The sequence below is a fragment of the Papio anubis genome, chromosome 5 (assembly GCF_008728515.1).
Source record: "Papio anubis isolate 15944 chromosome 5, Panubis1.0, whole genome shotgun sequence".
Taxonomy (NCBI): domain Eukaryota; kingdom Metazoa; phylum Chordata; class Mammalia; order Primates; family Cercopithecidae; genus Papio; species Papio anubis.
Genome location: NC_044980.1, coordinates 173,473,866 through 173,494,138, shown reverse-complemented (window position 1 = coordinate 173,494,138; position 20,273 = coordinate 173,473,866). Strand labels below are relative to the sequence as shown.

General features: G+C 39.4%; 1 protein-coding gene and 1 pseudogene across 1 annotated transcript in view; both read right to left on the bottom strand.

Annotated features, from left to right (window-relative positions):
• The window catches only part of BTNL8 (butyrophilin like 8), a 47,166-nt gene that overhangs the window by 1,154 nt on the left and 25,739 nt on the right, over positions 1-20,273 (bottom strand). The window contains 4 exon segments of the mRNA XM_031666697.1: positions 459-482; positions 773-799; positions 1,335-1,355; positions 2,116-2,229. Of these exon segments, the coding sequence (XP_031522557.1) occupies positions 459-482; positions 773-799; positions 1,335-1,355; positions 2,116-2,229 (186 nt within the window).
• LOC116275009 lies at positions 2,236-4,173 on the bottom strand (annotated as a pseudogene).

Here is a 20,273-nt window from a genome sequence, read left to right as displayed (position 1 = left end):
TCACCAGTGCAGCCTGGAGGACCCATCAACGTCTAGAAATGTCCCAATATCACGTCCCAATCTCGGCATATCACCCAACCCTGCCACTGTCCCTTCACACATAAAACTATTTGTTTCATAAGAGCTGGAGGGACCCCACTATCTAACTTCCTCCCACTCAGAATTTTCTACCTGACTTCACTTCCTTCCCCCAGCTCAGACCCCTGACCAGTCACTAGTGCCCCTCAATCCCCTGAAACTGTGCCACTCTATCTCCCAGCCTCCTGCCTCCCCTAGACCCAGGGGAACAAGTGTGTCTGGGGGCACTGCACTCTTGGGAGCTATCAAGCATTCCAGTTTCTCCATCTGCAGGCAGGATGGGTCTCAGCATCACTCTGTGTTCCCGTATCTGTCCCTTCAGCCTCAGCCTCATGTCCACCTGATTCCCACTGGGCCACCCACCAGGCGGCCGTACTCCGCGTGTTTCCGGGCATCTCTCAATTCTGAAAGCAAGCAGACAGAGCAGGCAGTTCAGTGCTCAGGTGGGAAACAGGCCTCAGGGAGAAGGGAGACACCAAGGATTAGGACCTTTTTTGAGTGTCGTGGGCCCTCCAGAGATCTGAGGAAGGCTGTGGGCTTCTCTACAAAATGCACCTCCCCCAGAATCTGAAGTTTCAGAGTTCCCATCACAAGCTTGGCTCTGCAGGGACCCGTGGGCCTCCGGATATAAAATCCATAAACGAGAGACTTGGAAAGGAGTCATAAGTGTGGGAAGAGGAATATTTGCTTTTACCTGCCTGTCTGTGCTTTCTTCTCCAGTCTGAAAAACAAAAACAAAACACACAGAAGAGGCTGACGTCACAGAGCGGGGCCCAAGGAGAGCATGGGAGGAAAGCCCTGCATGTGATAACATTCTCACCCAGTTTATCCTGCAGTTTCCACAAAACAAAAAGCAGACGATTTAGTGGTTGATACAGGACTGGGTAAAGTCTCAAAGCATCAGGCCAGGGAGGTTGAGGATCACCCACCAAGTTTTTCTCAGGTTCTGTGGTCCACGCACCCTCAGAGCTCATCTCCTCGTGTGATCAACACCTCCCCCCACCACACCCAGAGCGGACCAACGGGCAACAGGCACAGACAGGGACTTCCAGGCCCTGAGGCCTATCCTAAGCCCTCCAGATATCTGAGGGGCAACTCATTAGCCGTGGATGGAGAGAGCGAGGCAGCTGCTCTCCTGCCCCTGCCGGTACTTCCTGTCCAGCCTGGAGCCGGGGTCTCCAGAGGCTCACGCTCTGGATCAGGGAGGGACCCGGGAGAACCATGTGTGGGAGGCTCAGGACGTGACACACACTTACCCAATTCTGCCTGGATTTTCCCTGAAACAGAAACAGTATATTCAGTGGTGGACACAGGAGTGTGCAAGGTACAAACATGACCCTGGCTGCTTGCACAGGTGGGATGGCCATGGTGTGAAGGGCAGGGCCTCTCCTAGAACACTTACATGTGCTCGTCTCGCAGCCCCTGCACGGAGCGTAGCTGTCTGGGGGGAGCAAGAGATCAGGAAGGTTCATGCTAAGGAGAAGGACAACAGCTGGGATGCTGTGGAGGTGGGGATGGAGGTGGGAGAAGGCTGCTGGGAGGGGAGGGGGGGATGGAGATGGCAGAAGGCGGCTGGGAGGGGAGGCGGGGGCGGCCTCATCCCCGGGGAAAAGTGTCACTCCCAAGGGGGAAGAAATTGGTTTTGGGGGTAAAAAGTCTTATTGAGACTGAATATAATTTTATCTTATTGTCAGCCACTTTGACTTCTTCCTTTATGAACTTGTTCACCACATTAAAACCTTTTAATAGGAATCTTGGTGGTGTTCATGGAAAATTATCCAAGCTCTATAGGTACTGAAAATCATTCATCCCCTTATTATTTGTCCTAAATGAAGTAGCAAGGGCCTGTCGTAGTTGATATTTGCAGAGGAAGAGTTGTTCGAATACCGTACAGACGGGTGATTGCTTTTTTGGGCCTGGGCCCCTGGAGGCTAGGACTAGAGGAAGAGAAGCAGCTGGGATGTGGGAGCATCTCTGATCCTGTCCCTGCTGGAACCATGAATAAGTCGCCGGCCCATGCTTCTCTCTCTCGCTTACCCTGGAATTTGGAGAAGAAAATCTTCAGTCCAACAATGCCAAAAAATAGGCCACAGCAGAGTATTCCCAGTACTTTGGTAGCCAGGTACCATGATACAGGCTGGAAAAAGGTATCTGAAAAACAATCCCACAGACATTTTAGTTATCGGTGAACAAAGGACACAATTCAATTCTTCTTTAAGGATTCACCTATAGAAAATTTATAGGTTTCTATAAATTCTCCCATAGGTTTAATACTTTGATTTTATTTTTGTTATAAAATGCAGTAGTGGTTCTATTTAATTTTCTTCTCAACAGATAATGACTGTGCCAACATTTACTGAATGGACCTTCCTTTACACACTAATACACACACCGTCACCTCTGACCCAGTAAGCTTTCTGTTTAGGTTTGGATTTGTTTCTGGGCTCTCTGCTTTCTGTTTAGGTTTGGATTTGTTGCTGGGCTCTCTGCTCTATGCCATTTGTCTACTTGTCCACTTTTGTGCCAATAATTTTGAGTGGCTTAATCACCACAGTTCCGGGATATGTTTTGGTATAAACTAGGCTGATTTTCCTCACTTCTTATTCAGTTTTGCCTTGGCAATCATGGCCATTTGCTCTGCAACATAAATTTTTGTATTGACTTGTCAAGTTCTAAGAAAATTCTGCTGAGAATTTGAATGGAATTGCACTGAATCTATAGATCAATGCAGAGAGAACTGATACCTTAAAATATTTGCATCTTCTTGTCTGAAAAAATATCTCTTCCCTCCTTTTACTATTATTTAAACTGACAAACCTCATACATATTAACGGGTACAGTGTGACTCTTTGATACATGCCTACAATGTGGAGTGATTAAATCAAGCTAATTAATACATCCATCATCTCCCTTATCATTTTTATGATGAGACATTTAAATTTTATTCTTTCTGTTATTCTGAAATATACAATATGTTATTACTGACTACAGTCACCCTGTAGTTCAATAGACTTCAAAACATATTCCTCTTGTCTATCTCAATCTTTGCACCCTTTGACCAACAACTCCCCATTCTCTCTTGCCCTCTGCCCCAGCCTCTGGTAACATTCTACTTTCTATTGTTGAGTTCAACTTTTTTAGCTTTGACATATATCAGATCACGAGAGATTCATCATTCTGAGCTTGGCTTATTTCACTTAACATAATGTCCTTCAGTTTTATCCTTGGAATTACAAACGACAAAATGTCCATCCATTTTTTAAAGGCTAAATATTGTATTTATAGATCACATTTTCTTTACCCATTCATCTGATGATGGACATTTAGACTGAATTTAGCAATTGTGAGTAATACCGCTATTCATTCAACATATTGACTACAGTGCATTTTCATATATTCCCACAAGTAGGATTGCTGAATCATGGAGCAGATCTATTTTTAGTTTTTTGAGAAAACTCCATACTGTTTTCCATAATGGCCATACTAATTTACACTCCCACCAATAATGTACAAGAGTTCCTTTTCTCAGCATCCTCGCCAACTCTTATCTTTAATCTTTTTGATAATAGCCATTCAAAGAGGTGTAAGGTGATATCTCATTGTGGTTTAATTTGCATTTCCACAGTGATTAGAGATGCTGAGTATTTCTTCATGTACCTGTTGTCCCTTTATTTATTTATTAATGTTTATTTTATGTGCAAAGAGCTATTGTGGTTTTTCGTTGCGTAGATGCCTTGGATAATCCATTCAAGGAAGATCACTTAGTCCAACTTAATGAAACCTATATCCTTTGCGTACTGATGGAAACACTGCCAGCACATATTGAGGCCGTATTTCCGGATCAGACTGTGCCGGTTTGAGCAGACTCAACAAGAGAAGGACCCTGACCGAATTTTCACGGGTGGCTCCAGTACAGCTGCTGGTGGCCCATCTTGCTCTCAGGAGTGCAACGAGGTGGAAGAAGAGAGTTAACGCAAGCATACACCCTCCCTGTTGTCCACTTAAATATAATTTTGAGAAATGTTTGTTTAGGTCTTTGCCCATTTTTAAGATCAGGTTATTTGTTTTCTTGCTATTGAGCTGTTTGAATTTCTTATATATTTTGTATATTAATCCCCTGTCAGCTGTTTGGTTTGCAAATATTTTCTCTCACTCTGTGGGTTGTCCTTTACCTTGTTTACTGTTTTCTTTGCTGTACAGAAGCTTTTTAGTTTGATGTAATCCCATTTGCCTATTTTTGCTTCTGTTGTCTATGCTTTTTATGTCATATTCAAAAATATTATTGCCAAGATCAGTATCATGGAGCTTTCCCATATGTTTTCTTCTAGTAGTTTTATAGTTGTAGGTCTTACATTTAACTTTTTAATCTAATTTGAATTCATTTTTGTACACGGTGTGAGATAAGGGTTCAGTTTCATACGTGTGCATGTGGATATCCACTTGTTTCAATATCATTTGTTGAAGAGACTGTCCTTTCTTCATCCTGTGTTCTTGGCACCTTTTTAAAAAATCAATTGTTCATAAACACATGGGTGTATTTCTAAACTTTCCATCCTGTTCCACTGAGTCATGTGTCTGCTTTTGTGCCAGCCCCAGGATGTTTTAATTATAATCACTTTATATTTTGAAATCAGAGTATAGGGGCTCCAACTTTGTTACTTTTGCTCAAGATTGCTTTGGCTATTTGAGTTATTTTGTGGTTCCATATGAATTTAAGGATTGCTTTTTTCTTTATCTGTGAAAAGTGACATTAGAATCTTGAGAGAGATTGTATTGAATCTGTAGATAGCTTTGGGTAGTATGAACATTTTAACAGTGCTAATTGTTCCAATTCCTGAACATAGAATATATTTCCTTTATTTGTGTTCAATTTTTTAAGTTTTATTTTACTTTGTATTGATGTAATAATTGTTCATATTTACAGTAAAAAATGGTGTTTTGATATATGTATACAATATGTCATGATCAAATTAAGGTATCACCTAAAACATTCATCATTTCTTTAAGGTGAGAACATTCAAAATCCTCCTTTCTAGCTATTCTGAGATATGTAATATGTAATTGGTAATTATAGTTACCCTACTGTGCAGTGGAAGACTGGAACTTATTGCTGCCATTTAAATGTAATTTTGTACCTGATCAACCTCTCCTCATCCCCCGCAATCCCTCTACCCTTACCAGCCTCTAGTAACCACTGTTCCACTTTCTACTTCTATGAGATCAGCTTTTTAAAAGAATTTTAATTTCCACATAATAACTGTACGTATTTATGTGGTACAATGTGATGTTGTGATACATGTATACATTGTGTGAAGATCATTTCCATCACCTCAAACACTTGTTGTGTCTTTGTGGTGAGAACATTCAAAATCCTCTCTTCTAGCTATTCTGAAATATACTATACATTCTTGTTAACTATAGTCACTCTGCTATGCAATAGGACACCATTTCTCCATTCCTCCCTCTACCCTATCCCCAGCTCCAGCAGTCTCTGGCAACCCCTACTTCTCTACTTCTATCAGATAAACTTTTTGGATTCCATATATGGGTGAGATCATGTGGTATTTGTATTTCTGTGTCTGGATTAATTTACTTAACATAATGTCTTCTAGGTTCTCTACCTCTATGAGATACATTTATTGGATTCTACATATGGGTGAGATCATGTATGGTTTAATGTACTAAACATAGTGCCTTCTAAGTTCATCCATGTTGTTGCAAATAATAGGATTTCACTCTTTTTATTACTGAATAATCTATTTTGTATATACGTCATATTTCCTTTTCATTAATTTGTTAATAAACACTTAGGTTGATTCCATATCTTAGCTATTGTGAAGAGTACTGAAATAAACATAGGAGTGCAGATCTCTTCAATATGTTGATTTTCTTCCTTTTGGATATACTCAGTACTTTGCTGGATCTATGGTAGTTTCATTTTTAATTTTTTGAGAAATCTCCATACTGTTTTTCATAATGAATATACTAATTTAAAATCCCACCAGTGGTGTGCAAATGTTCCTTTTCTCCACATCAACAATTGTTATCTTTTGTCTTTTTGATAATAGCAATTTTAACTTGAGTAATCTTTTATCTAATTATAGTTTTTATTTGCATTTCCCTGATGACTAGTGATATTGAACAGTTTTTGTATGTCTGTTGTTCATTTGTATGTTTTCTTTTGAGAAATGTCTATAAGGTCTATCATCCTGGCCAGGCACGGTGGCTCATGCCTGTAATCCCAGCACTTTGGGAGGCTGGATGGATCACCTGAGGTCAGGAGTTAGAGACCAGCCTGGCCAACCTGGTGAAACCCCATCTCTACTAAAAATATAAAAATTAGCTGGGCATGGTGGCGGGTGCCTGTAATCAGTTACTCGGGAGGCTGAGGCAGGAGAATCACTTGAACCCGGGAGGCCGACGTTGCAGTGAGCCGAGATTGTGCCATTGCACTCCAGCCTGGGTGACAGAGCGAGACTCTGTCTCAAAAAAAAAAAAAAAAGTCTACCTTCCCTTTTGTGATTGGATTATTTGGGTTTTTCACTCTTAAGCTGTTTGAGTTCCTTATATGAATATCTAGTCAGATGTATGGTTTGCAAATATTTTCTCCCATTCTGTAAGTTACCTCTTCACTCTGTTATTTCCTTTGCTGTGCAAAAGCTTTTCAGTTTGATATAATCACGTGTCTGTTTCTGCTTTTGTTGTCTGTGGTTTTGAAATCATATGTTTAAAAAAATTATTGCCCAGTTCAATGTCTGAAGCATTTTTCCTGTTTTCTTCTAGTAGCTTTATAGTTTCAGGTTTTATATTTTAGCCTTTAATTCATCAAGAGTTTATATATGGTGGGAGATGGGGTTAGTTCTTTCTTCTGCATATGGATACTAGCAAATGCAGCACTACTTTTTGAAGAGACTGTCTTTTCTCTAATATATATTCTTGGCACCTTTCTCAGATGTGAGCTGACTATAAATATGTGGATTTATATCTGGGTTTTGTATTCTGTCTCATTCTTCTGTGTGTCTGCTTTTATGCTAGTACCATGCTGTCTTGGCTACTATGCTTTTGTAGTGTATTTTGAAGCTCCATAATGTGATACCTCCAGCTTTGTTAATTATTCAGTAATGCTTTGGCTCTTTGGAGTCTTTTGTGGCTCCATATGAATTTTAGGATTTTGGTTTTTATTTCTTTAAAGAATGTCGTTGGCATTTTGATAAGGATTGCATTGACTCTGTACATCACTTGGGGTAGTATCGTCATTTTACCCATCTTAATTCTTTTAGATCAGGAATATGGGGTATCTTTTCATTTGTTTGTGTTCCCTTCAGTTGCTTTCATCAATGTTTTCTAGTTTTTATTGTATAGATCTTCACCTCCTTGGTTAAACTTATTCCTTGGTATTTTATTTTGTTGTAGCTATTGTAAATGATACTGCTTTCTTGATTCTTTTTCAACTAGTTTGTTATTGGTACGTAGAAACACTACTAAATTTATATGTTGATTTTGTATCCTGCAACATTACTGAATTTGTTTATCAATTCTAAAAGGTTTTTTTGGTGGAATCTGTAGGTTTTTTTAATATATATATATATAAAAAGATCATGTTGTTTGTGAACAGGGACAATTTGACTTTCTCCTTTCCAATTTAGATTCTCTTTATTTTTTTTCTCTTGCCTAATTGCTCTGGCTAGGACTTCCAGTACTTGGTTGAATAAGAGTAGTAAAAGTGGGCATCCTTGTCTTGTTCCAGTTCTTATTGAAAAGCTTTCAACTTTTCCCCATTCTGTATGATGTTAGCTGTGAGTTTGTCATATGTGACCGTGATTGTGTTGAGGTACATTTCTTCTACATCTAACCTGTTGAGAGTTTATATCATGCAGGAATTTCATCAGATATTTTTTGATGTCTATTGAGATGATCATATGCTTTTTGGTCTTCATTCTGTTGATATGATATATCACATTTATTGATTTCCATATGTTGAACCATCCTTGCATCCCAGGAATCAATCCCACTTAATCATGGTGTATATTCTTTTTGATGTGCTATTGAATTTGGATTGCTAGTATTTTGTTGAGAATTTTTGCATCTATGTTCATAACGGATATTGGCCTGCAGCATTCTCCTTTGTGTTGTATTCTTTTCTGATTTTGCCATCAGGGCAATACCGTCCTTATGGAATGAGTTTGCAAGAATTCCCACCCCTTCAACTTTTTGTAATACTTTAAGAAGAGAAGGTGTTAGATCTTTAAAAGTTTAATAGAATCCAGCAGTGAAGTCAGATATCTTGTTTTGAGCTTTTGTTTGCTGGGATACTTTCTACCACTGATTCACTCTTGTTACTCATTATTGGTCTGATTAGGTTTTCTGTTTTTTCCTGACTCTATTTTGGTATGTTCCATGTGTTTATGAGGTTATCTACTTCTACGTTTTCCAATTTGTTGGCATATACTAGTTTTCTCTTTCTCTCCTTCCTTCCTTCCTTCCTTCCTTCCTTCCTTCCTTCCTTCCTTCTCTTTCTCTTTCTTTGGCTAATTTTTGTGGGTTTTTCTTTTTTAGTAGAAACAGGGTTTCACCATGTTGGCCAGGCTGGTCTCGAACTCCTGACCTCAAGTGATTTGCTGCCTTGGCCTCCCAAAGCGCTGAGATTACAGGCATAAGCAGCTGTGCCCCGGGACATATATTTCTTAATAGTCTCCAGTGATCCTTTGTATTTCTCTGGTATCAGTTGTAATGCCTCCTTTTGGTTTCTAATTTTCTTTATTTGGGTCTTCTCTCTTTTTCTTCATAGTCTAGCTAAGGGTTTGTCAATTTTATCTTTTCAAAACACAAACTCTTATTTTGTTGGTCTTTTGTATTATAATTTTGGTCTTTATTTCGTTTATTTCTCCTCTGATATTTATTTCCTTCTACAGAATTTGGGCTTCGTTTCTTCTTGCCCTTCTAATTTCTTGAGGCTAATTGTTAGCGTTTTTTTTTTACTTGAAATATTTATACTTTTTATGATGTATGCATTTATTGCTATAAACTTACCTCCTAGTACTGCTTTTACTATATCCCATATGTTTTGGTATGTTGTGTTTCTTTTTTTTTTTTCCCCTCTGAGATGAAGTCTTGCTCTGTCGCCCAGGCTGAAGTGCAGCAGCATGATCTCCGCTCACTGCAACCTCTGCCTCCCTGGTTCAAGAGATTCTCCTGCCTCAGCCTCCCGAGTAGCTGGGATTAGCGCCGCCACACCCAGCTAATGTTTTATGTTTTTAGTAGAGACGGTGCTTCACCATGTTGGCCAGGCTGGTCTTGACCCCTTGACCTCGTGATCTGCCTGCCTCAGCCTCCCAAAGTGCTGGGATTACAGGCGTGAGTCACTGTGCCCAGCTTGTATATTGTATTTATATTTTCATTTGTTTTAAGGAGTTTTTTTTAACTTTCTGTTAAATTCTGCATTGAGCCAATGGTTGTTCAGAAGAATATTGTTTAATTTCCATGTGTTTGTACAATTTCCAGTATTCTTGTTATTGATTTCTTGTTTTATTCTACTGTGCCCTGAAAATATACTTGATACAGTTTTTATTTAAAAAACTTTTTTTTGAGGTTGTTTTGTGGCCTAACAAAAAATGTATCCTGGAGAACGTTCCCTGCGCTGATGAGAAGAATGTGTATCCTGCAGCTTGCGGATAAAATGTTATGTAGATATCTGCTAGGTTCATTTGGTGTATAGTGTACAATAAATCCAATATTACTTTGTTGATTTTCTGTCTAGATGATCTGTCCAATGGTGAGTGTGGACTGTTGAAGTCCCCAGCTTCAACAGCTAGACAGTTCAGCTAGACGTTACATTCATTAATGTATTGGGATCTACCTTTCCCTTTAGATCTAGTAATATTTGCTGTATGAATCTTGGTGCTCCTGTGTTGGGTTCATATATATTTACAATTGCTATATCCTCTTGCTGAATTGACCCCTTTATCATTAAATAATAATCTTCTTTGTCCCTTTTTACAGTTTTTGACTTAAAATCTATTTTATATACTGATACTTATGTCAGCTATACTGATACAAGTATAGCTATTCTTGCTTGTTTTTTTTTTCTTTTGTGTGGAATACCATTCATCATCTCTCAATTTCAGTCTATGTGTGTCTTTACAAGTGAAGTGAGTTTCTTCTGGGTGGCATATAATGGGATCTTTTTTCATTCATTCATTCATTCATTCATTCAGCCAATCTATATATTTTAATTAGGGAATTTAAACTATTTACATTCAAGGGTATTGTTGATGAGTGAGGACTTACTCCTGTCATTTTGTTAACCTTTTGTTCATTATTTTGTATATCCCAGTTTGATTCTTCCTCTCTTATCATTTACCTTTGCCATTTGATGGATTACTGTAGTGATAAAATTTGATTCCTTTCTTTTTCTCATTTTCATATCTGTTCTTCCAGTGAGTTTTCTACTTTCAGGTGTTTTCATATGGTAGTTATCATCCGTTCCCTTCCAGATGTAGGACTCCCTTGAGCATTTCTTGTAAGACTGATCTACTGGTGATAAATTCCCCCAGTTTTGCTTATCTAAAAATATATTTTTCTTCTTTATTTCTGAAGAATAGCTTTGCTGGACATCATGTATTAGTTGGCTTTTTTTTCCTTCCAGCACTTTGAACATAGTATCCCTTTTTTTCTTGGCCTGTAAGATTTCTGTTAAGAAATCTGCTGTTACCATCCTGGCCAACATGGTGAAACCCTGTCTCTACTAAAAATACAAAAATTAGCTGGGTGTGGTGGTGCGTGCCTGTAATCCGAGCTACTTGGGAGGCTAAGGCAGGATAATCACTTGAATTAGGGAGTCAGAGGCTGCAGTGAGCCGAGATTGTGCCAGTGCACTCCAGCCTGGCGACAGAGCAAGACTCCATCAAAAAGAAGAGAAAGAAAGAGAGAGAGAGAGAGAGAGAGAAGGAGGAAGGGAGGGAGGAAGGGAAATCTGCTGTTAGTCTGATGGGAATTTTCTTGTGTGTAGCATGACACTTTTATCTTGCTCATTTTAGAATTCTTTGTATGTCCTTAACTTTTGACAATTTGACTATAATGTGCCGTGTAGAGGACCTTTTTGTGTTGAATATATTTGGAAACTTTTAAGCTTCCTGGAACTGGATGTCCACGTCTCTTCCAGGACTTGGGAAGTTTTCAGCAATTATTTTATTAAATAGGTTATTTACACCATCTGTCATCTCTTCTTCTGAAACTCACATAATGTGAAATTTTTTTCACTTAATGGTATTTCATAAGTCCTGTATACTTTCTTCATTCTTTTTCTTTCTCTTTCTTTTTTTCATCTGACTGGGTTATTTCAAAATACCTGTCTTCAAGTTCAGAAATTCTTTCTTCTGATTGATCTCCTGTATAAATTTGAAGGGAATCAAATTTTATCACTAGCGTAATCCATCAAATGGCCATGTTTTTATTTCATTCATTGAATTCCTTAGCTCCAAGATTCCTGTTTAGCTCTATTTTGTAGTATCTGTCTCTCTATTGAATATTTCTTTTTTAAAAATGGGGAAAGGGGCTTTTAAAAATATTTCATTTAGATCACAAATTGTTTCCCTGATTTTCTTAAATTCTTCATTTCTAGTCTCTTGTATCTCACTAAGTGTTCTTAAGATCATTATTTTGAACTCCTTTTCAGGCATTCATAGATTTTATTTTCCTTGGAGTCTGTTACTGAAGAATTATTGTGTTCCTTTGGAGGTGTCATATTTCCTTGGATTTTCATGTTTCTTGTGTTCCTACATTGATATCTGCAAATTTGGTAGAACAGTAACCTCTTCCAATTTTGTGGAATAACATTATATATAAACCAACTGTTAGTTTTGTTGATGTTTTCTTTTGTTTTTCTACTCTCTATTTCTACTCTAATTTTTGTTATTTCAAACATTTTCAATTTGGGGCTTAATTTTTTTCTTGAAATTTTTATAGGCAAAGATATTTTCCTGTAGATGAGTCCTATGGTGTTGGCTGGATACGTGGGCACTGTATTATATTAATAATTTCCATGTAACTGCTTCAGCTGTAATCAACATTGGTAGTACCTTCAAGTGTGTCAGTGTTGTAGGCTGTGTGTATTTTTGGAGGCAATGCCACAGCTTTGCTGGGGGCTGGGGCCACCAGGTAGGCTGGTTTTTAGGAAAGGAAGGTGCACACCAAACTTGACAGCTCCACTGGTCACTTGGTCCCAGGGGTGTACCAGTCGAGGAGGCAAGGTTACTAGTGGTGCCAGGTGCTGAGTGGGCCAGTACCTGGAGTCCTGGGTGATGCACATAGCATGCAGAAGCTCTGCAAGTAAATGAGATATGGCCACCATCAGTGGTGGACACCAAAAGGGCTGTTCCTGAGACTCCTGGGGGACTGCATGCAGCATGTAGTCACTCTGCCAATCAAGGGTATGAAGTCATGGCAGCAGGTGCTGAGTGCACCAGTCCTTGGAACCCTGGGGGATGCAGGCAATGTGTGGTGCCTCCACTGTTCCAGGGGGTGGTATTTCTGGTGGCAGCAAATGCTGGGCAGGCTAATTCCCAATTCCTGGGGAACATGTGTGGTGTACAGCACCTGTGCCAGTTGAAAGTTTCGGCTCACCAGTGGTCTGGTCACATGTGACTCCACAAGTCCTTAGATCACTAGAGTCACATGTGGCATGCAGCAGCTCCACCAATCAAGTGGTCAGGGTCACTGGTTGAGGGGATGGAGTGGCTGATGGCAAGCTTCAACCGTGCTGGTCCACAATTCCTGCAGAGCACACTACAGCACACGGCAGCTCTGCTAGTCAAGGACATCTAAACAATATTAATTCTTCTAATTATGAACACAGGATAGTTTTCTATTTGCTTGTGTTTTCTTCAATTTCTTTAATCAGTGTTTTATAACTTTCCATAATTTTAACCAGGTCTTTCATCTCTGTTAAATTTTAGATCTAAGTACTTTTTTGTTGCTATTGAAATTGTTTTCTTAATCTTTTTCAGACAGTTTTTCATTAGTGTATAGAAATGATACTGATCTTTGTATGTTGATTTTGTATCCTTCAACATTACTAGACTTGCTTACCTGTTCCAATATTTTTTTGACTAAATCTTTAGGATTTTCTATATATAAGATCTTGTCATTACTAAATAGAGACAATTTTACTTTTTTCTTTCCAATGTGGATACCTTTTCTTTCTTTCTTTTGCCCAACTGTGCTGGTTAGGACATCCAGTACTGTGTTAGAAAGAAGTGCCAGGGGCAGTGGCCTGTAATCCCAGCACTTTGGGAGGACGAGGCAAGCAGATCACAAGGTCAAGAGATCAAGACCATCCTGGCCAACATGGTGAAACCCTGTCTCTACTAAAAATACAAAAAAATTAGCTGGGTGTGGTGGTGCATGCCTGTAGTTCTGGCTACTCAGGAGGCTGAGGCAGGAGAATCACTTGAACCCAGGAGATGGAGGTTGCAGTGAGCCGAGATAGTGCCACTGCACTCCAGCCTGGCAACAGAGCAAGATGCCATCAAAAAAAAAAAAAAAGAAGTTGTAAGAATGAGCATTCTTGTATTGTCCCTGATCTAACAGGAAAAGTGTTCCACCTTTCATGCTTAAGTATGATGTTGGTAACAGTGGCAGCCTGTGTGGAGCAGTTGCTGTGAAGAAGCTGGCTGCAGCAGGGGAGGTGTGGCTGGGGCTATGTGCTCCATGGAGCCAGGTGGGGCTGGGAACAGGTGGGAGCCCCACCCTCTACCGAGTCCATGGGGCAGGCGTCCTGCCCTCTGGGGCACAGCTGCAGTCACCCAGCCGTGGCTCCATACCTAGGCATGTCTGTGCTCATGGAGCCCTGGAAACCCTTTCTGCCCCGCAGGCTCAGAAGTGCCTGTCCCTGCTTCCTACCCTCTCCCTGCTCCTGGTGCCCACTCCAGTGCAGAGTAAAGTTGTAGCTGAGTCCAGGCACTGTTGTGACCCAGCCAGGTGTGCATGTGCTAGAGGCAGTGCTGACATGACAGCTCCTGCCTCCTCAGCTCCCTCCGGACTTTGAGCACCAATGAGCACAAGAGGGAGGACGGGGGCTGAGGGCAGCTCTGCACAGGTCTGCAGGTGCCACTCAGTATGAACAGCCTGGGTGCCATGGATGGCATGTTGATGGTGCAAGGGAAACGGTTTCCTGGGTGAAAAGGGGCAGGTCCCTGACTACCTTCAAGCCAGGGATGACCAGAAGCCTTGGGGCTGGGCTGCCAGTTCTGGGTGGACTCCACTGCCTGGAGTCAGAATTTATGGTGCTTTTTCCTAGCCACCCATGGCCGTCCGTGAACCAATCAGCATGCACTCCCTTCCTTCTGAGCCCATAAAAACCCCTAGACTCAGCCAGACATCAGGACTATGAAGTGAGAAGCAGGAAGGAGCTACCCACTTGTCAGGATGACCTGCCTGCAAAAAGGAGGTACCCACTTCAGGTCTCCTGAGAATTGTTCTGTTGCTCAATAAATCTCCTCACCACCTCACTTGCCCTCCAGTTGTCTGTGTACCTCATTCTTCCTGGATATGGGACAAGAACGTGGGAACCATTGAATGGCGGGACTGAAAAAGCTGTAACACAAACAGGGCTGATACACACCACCCTATTTGCCACGTTGCAGACAATGAGAAGGAGAGAAGAACTGCAGCTCTTCAGGGAACCCAGACCTAGGGGCTTCCCAAACCAGGACTGTGATACCCTCTTTGGGACTGTATGGTTTCTGGCATTTCCAAGCTTCCAGGCACCACTACATTCCCCTCGTCCAGACACAGGGGCCTACAGTGGAAGCCGCTTGCAGTGCATCTGGTGTAGCCACACAGAGACTTACATGGAGCTGGCACCTGTGCTGGTGCCTAGAGCTGCCTGCTCCACCACAGCAGCCAGCATGCCTGGCTGTGCACAGTGGCTACATTTTGCATTCACTCACTCATGCACTCCTCACTGCTGTGTGCCTGGCTTGCCCTTGGCAGGTGCAGGATCTGGATGGTAGCACAAGCCGAGCACACTCCACAAGGCCAAGGGGGCAGAACAAGCCCAATGGGCCTGAGAAAAACTTGGGCAAAGGTTTCCAGAGGAAAAGCAACACCCAGAGGATCCCATGACATTGTTAGCTATAGGTTGTCATATATGGCTTTTATTGCATTGAAGTACATTCCCTGTATGCCTAATATGTTCAGAGATCTTAATCATGAAAGGGTATTGAATTTGTCAAATATTTTCTCTGTATCAATTCAGATTATCATATGATTTTTATCCTTCACTTTGTTTATATGTTATATCACATTTGTATATATTGAACCATCCTTGCATCCCAGGGTTAAGTCATACTTGGTCAGTGGACAATTCTTTTAATGTGCTATTTTATTTGGTTTACTAGTATTTGATGGGGGGTGGAATTTTTGCATCTATTTTCATCAGGAATATTGGCCTGTGATTTTCTTTTTGTTTTTCAGTGTCCTTGTCTGATATTGGTATCAGGGTAATGTTGACCTTGTAAAATAAGTTTGGAAGTATGTCTTCTGTCATTTTTTGGAAGAGTTTGAGAAATGTTGGTAGTTTTTCTTTAAATGTTTGGTAGAATTCATCAGTGAAGTCACTGGGTCCTGGGCTTTTCTTTGATGGGAGAATGTTTATTACTAATTCAGTCTTCTTACTTATTATTGATCTGTTCTTTGGACTTAATTCTTTTTTCTTTTTCTAGTTCCTTGAGGTGTAACATTAGGCTGTTTATTGGAGATCCTTCTTCTTCTTTGATATAGATGTCTATTGCTATAAATTTCCCTCTCATTTCTGCCTTTAATGCACCCCATAAGTTTTGTGTGTTGTGTTTCCATTCTTGCTTGTCTCAAAATATTTTGTATTTCATTTTTGTTTTTTTCTGTGACCCATTGGTTGTTTGAAAGTATGTTGTTTAATTTCCACATATTTGCCTATTTTCCAAGATTTCTATTTCTAGTTTGTACCATTGTGGTCTGAAAAGATACTTAATATGATTTGAATCCTCTTAAATTTAAAACTTTTTATGTGGCCTAAGATATGATATATTCTGGAGAATGGTCCTTATGCACTTGAGGAGAATGTGTGCTCTACTGCTGTTGGATAGAATATTCTGTATACGGCTATTAAGTCCATTTGCTCTAACACGTAGTTTAAGTCCAATGTTTTCTTATTGATTGTGTGTCTGGATTATATGTTCATTGCTGAAAGTGGGATTTGAGGTTCCCTACTTCTATTGTGTTGTAGTTTATCTCTCCTCAAAATATTTACTAACTGCTTCAATGTTTTGTGCATATATATTTACATTGTTATATGTTCTTGGTAAATTGGTCCCTTTATTATTACATAATGACCTTTTTCTCTTTTATAGTTATATACTTAAAGTCTATTTTGTCTCATATAAGTATAGCTACCACTGCTTTTTATTGTTGTTGTTGTTTTTATTTGCATGGAATATCCTTTTTCATCCCTCACTTTCAGACTTTGTGTGTCCTTACTAGTAATGTGAGTTGCTTATAGATGGTATGTGGTTGATTTTAAAAATACATTCAGCCACTCTATGTATTTTAATTGGAGAATTTAACCCATTTACATTCAAGGTTATTTATAGGTACAGACTTCCATTTTGTAATTCGTTTTATGTTTGTTTTGTAGATCTTTTATTTTTAACACTTCTCTGACTATCTTCCTTTGAAATTTGATGATTTCCCACAGTTATATGCTTTGAATCCTTTGTTTTTTATTATTTGTGTGATCGCTGTGGCTTTTTAAAAATTATACTTAGAGTTATGGGATGCATTTGCAGAATGTGCAGGTTTGTTACATAGGTATACACGTGCCATGGTGGTTTGCTGCACCCATCAACTGGTCATCTACATTACGTATTTCTCCTAATGCTATCTCTCCTTAGCCCCCACCCGCTGACATGCCCCAGTGTTTGATATTCCCCTCCCTGTGTCCATGTGTTTTCATTGTTCAACTTCCACTTATGCTTGTTTATGGCTGCATAGTATTCAATGGTGTGTATGTGCCACATTTTATTTATACAGCCTATCATTGATGGGCATTTGGGTTGGTTCCAAGTCTTTGCTACTGTGAACAGTGCTGCAATAAACATACATGTGCATGTGTCTTTATAGTAGAATGATTTGTAATCCTTTGAGTATATACTCAGTAATGGGATTGCTGGGTCAAATGGTATTTCTGGTTCTAGATCCTTGAGGAATCACCACACCGTCTTCCACAATGGTTGAACTAATTTACACTCCCACCAATAGTATAAAAACATTCCTATTTCACCACATTCTTTCCAGCATGGGTTGTTTCCTGACTTTTTAATGATCACCATTCCAACTGGCACAAGATGGTATCTCATTGTGGTTTTGATTTGTATTTCTCTAATGACTAGTGATGTTGAGCTTTTTTCATGTTTGTTGGCCACATAAATGTCATCTTTTGAGAAGTGTCTGTTCATATCCTTCCCCCACTTTTCGATAGGCTTGTTGTTTTCTTGTAAATTTGTTTAAGTTATTGTAGATTCTAGATATTAGCTCTTTGTCAGATGGATAGATTGCAAAAATTTTCTCCCATTCTGTAGGTGCCTGTTCACTCTGATGAGTTTCTTTTGCTGTGCAGAAGCTCTTTAGTTTAATTAGATCCCACTTGTCAATTTTGGCTTTTGTTGCCGTTGCTTTTAGTGTTTTAGCCATGAACTCTTTGCCCATGCCTGTATCCTGAATGGTATTCCCTAGGTTTTCTTCTAGGGTTTTTATGGTTTTAGGTATTATCTTTAAGTCTTTAATCCATCTTGAGTTAATTTTTGTATAAGGTGTAAGGAAGGAGTCCTGTTTCAGTTTTCTGCATATGGCTAGCCAATTTTCCCAACACCATTTATTAAATAGGGATTTCTTTACCTATTGCTGGTTTTTGTCAAGTTTGTCAAAGATCAGATGGTTGTAGATGTGTGGCATTATTTAAGGCCTCTGTTCTGTTCCATTGGTCTATATATCTGTTTTCGTACCTTTACCATGCTGTTTTGGTTACTGTAGCCTTGTAGTATAGTTTGAAGTCAGGTAGCATGATGCCTCCAGCTTTGTTCTTTTTGCTTAGGATTGTCTTGGCTATATGGGTTCTTTTGTGGTTCCATATGAAATTTAAAGTATTTTTTTTTCTAATTCTGTGAAGAAAGTCAATGGTAGCTTAATGGGGATAGCATTGAATCTATAAATTACTTTGGGCAGTATGACCATTTTCATGATATTGATTCTTCCTATTCATGAGCATGGAATGTTTTTTCCATTTATCTGTGTCCTCTCTTATTTCCTTGAGCAGTGGTTTGTAGCTCTTCTTGAAGAGGTCCTTCACATCACTTGTAAGTTGGATTCCTAGGTATTTTATTCTCTTTGAAGCAATTGTGAATGGGAGTTCATTCATGATCTGGCTCTCTGTTTGTCTATTATTAGTGTGTAGGAATGCTTGTGATTTTTGCAAGTAGATTTTGTATTCTGATTTTGCTGAAGATGTTTATCAGCTTAAGGAAATTTTGGGCTGAGATGATGGGGTTTTCTAAATATACAATCATGTCATCTGCAAACAGAGACAATTTGACTTCCTATTTGAATACCCTTTATTTCTTCCTCTTGCCTGATTGCCCAGGCCAGAACTTCCAATACTATGTTGAATAGGTGTGGAGAGAGAGGACATCCTTATCTTGTGCTGGTTTTCAAAGGGAATGCTTCCAGCTTTTACCCATTCAGTATGATATTGGCATGGGTTTGTCATAAGTAGCTCTTATTATTTTGAGATGTGTTCCATTGATACCTAATTTATTGAGAGTTTTTAGCATGAAGTGGTGTTTAATTCTATCGAAGGCCTTTTCTGCATCTATGGAGATAATGGTTTTTGTCATTGGTTCTGTTTATGTGATGGATTATGTTTATTAATTTGTGTATGTTGAACCAGCCTTGCATCCCAGGGATGAAGCCAACTTTATCGTGGTGGATAAGGTTTTTGAAGTGCTGCTGGATTCAGTTTGCCAGTATTTTATTGAGGATGTTCACATCAATGTTCATCAGGATTATTGGCCTGAAATTTTCCTTTTTTGTTTGTGTCTCTGCCAGGTTTTGGCATCAGGATGATGCTGGCCTCATAAAATGAGTTAGGGAGGAGTCCCTCTTTTTCTGTTTGGAATAGTTTCAGAAGGAATAGTACCAGCTCCTCTTTGTAACTCTGGGAGAATTCGGCTGTGAATCCATCTTGTCCTGAGCTTTTTGTGGTTGGTAGGCTATTAATTACTGCCTGAATTTCAGAACTTGTTATTGGTCTATTCAGGGATTTGACTTCTTCCTGGTTTAGTGTTAGGAGGGTGTATGTGTCCAGAAATTTATCCATTTATTCTAGATATTCTAGTTTATTTGTGTAGAGGTGTCTATAGTATTCTCTGATGGTAGTTTGTATTTCTGTGGGATCAGTGGTGATATCTCCTTTATCATTTTTATTGCATCTATTTGATTCCTGTCTCTTTTCCTCATTAGTCTGGGTAATGGTTTATCTGTTTTGTTAATCTTTTCAAAAAACCAGCTCCTGGATTCATTGATATTTTGAAGGGTTTTTCGTGTCTCTATCTCCTTCAGTTCTGCTTTTATCTTAGTTATTTCTTGTCTTCTGATAGCTTTTGAATGTGTTTGCTCTTGCTTCTGTAGTTCTTTCACTTGTGATGTTAGGGTGTCAATTTTAGATCTTTCTTGCTTTCTCCTGTGGGCATTTAGTGTTATAAATTTCCCTCTAAACACTGCTTTAGCTGTGTCCCAGAGATTCTACTATGTTGTGTCTTTGTTCTCATGGGTTTCAAAGAACTTATTTATTTCTGCCTTAATTTCATTGTTTATCCAGTAGTCAATCAGGAACAGATTGTTCAGTTTCCATGTAGTTTTGTGGTTTGAGTGAGTTTTTTAATCCTGAGTTCTAATTTGATTGCACTGTGGTCTGAGAGGCTGTTTGTTATTATTTACATTCTTTTGCATTTGCTGAGTGTTCTGTTTCGAAGTATGTGATCAACTGTAGAATAAGTGTGATGTGTTCCTGAGAAGAATATATATTATGTTGACTTGGGGTAGAGAGTTCTGTAGATGTCTGTTAGGTCTGCTTGTTCCAGAACTGAGTTCAAGTCCTGAATATC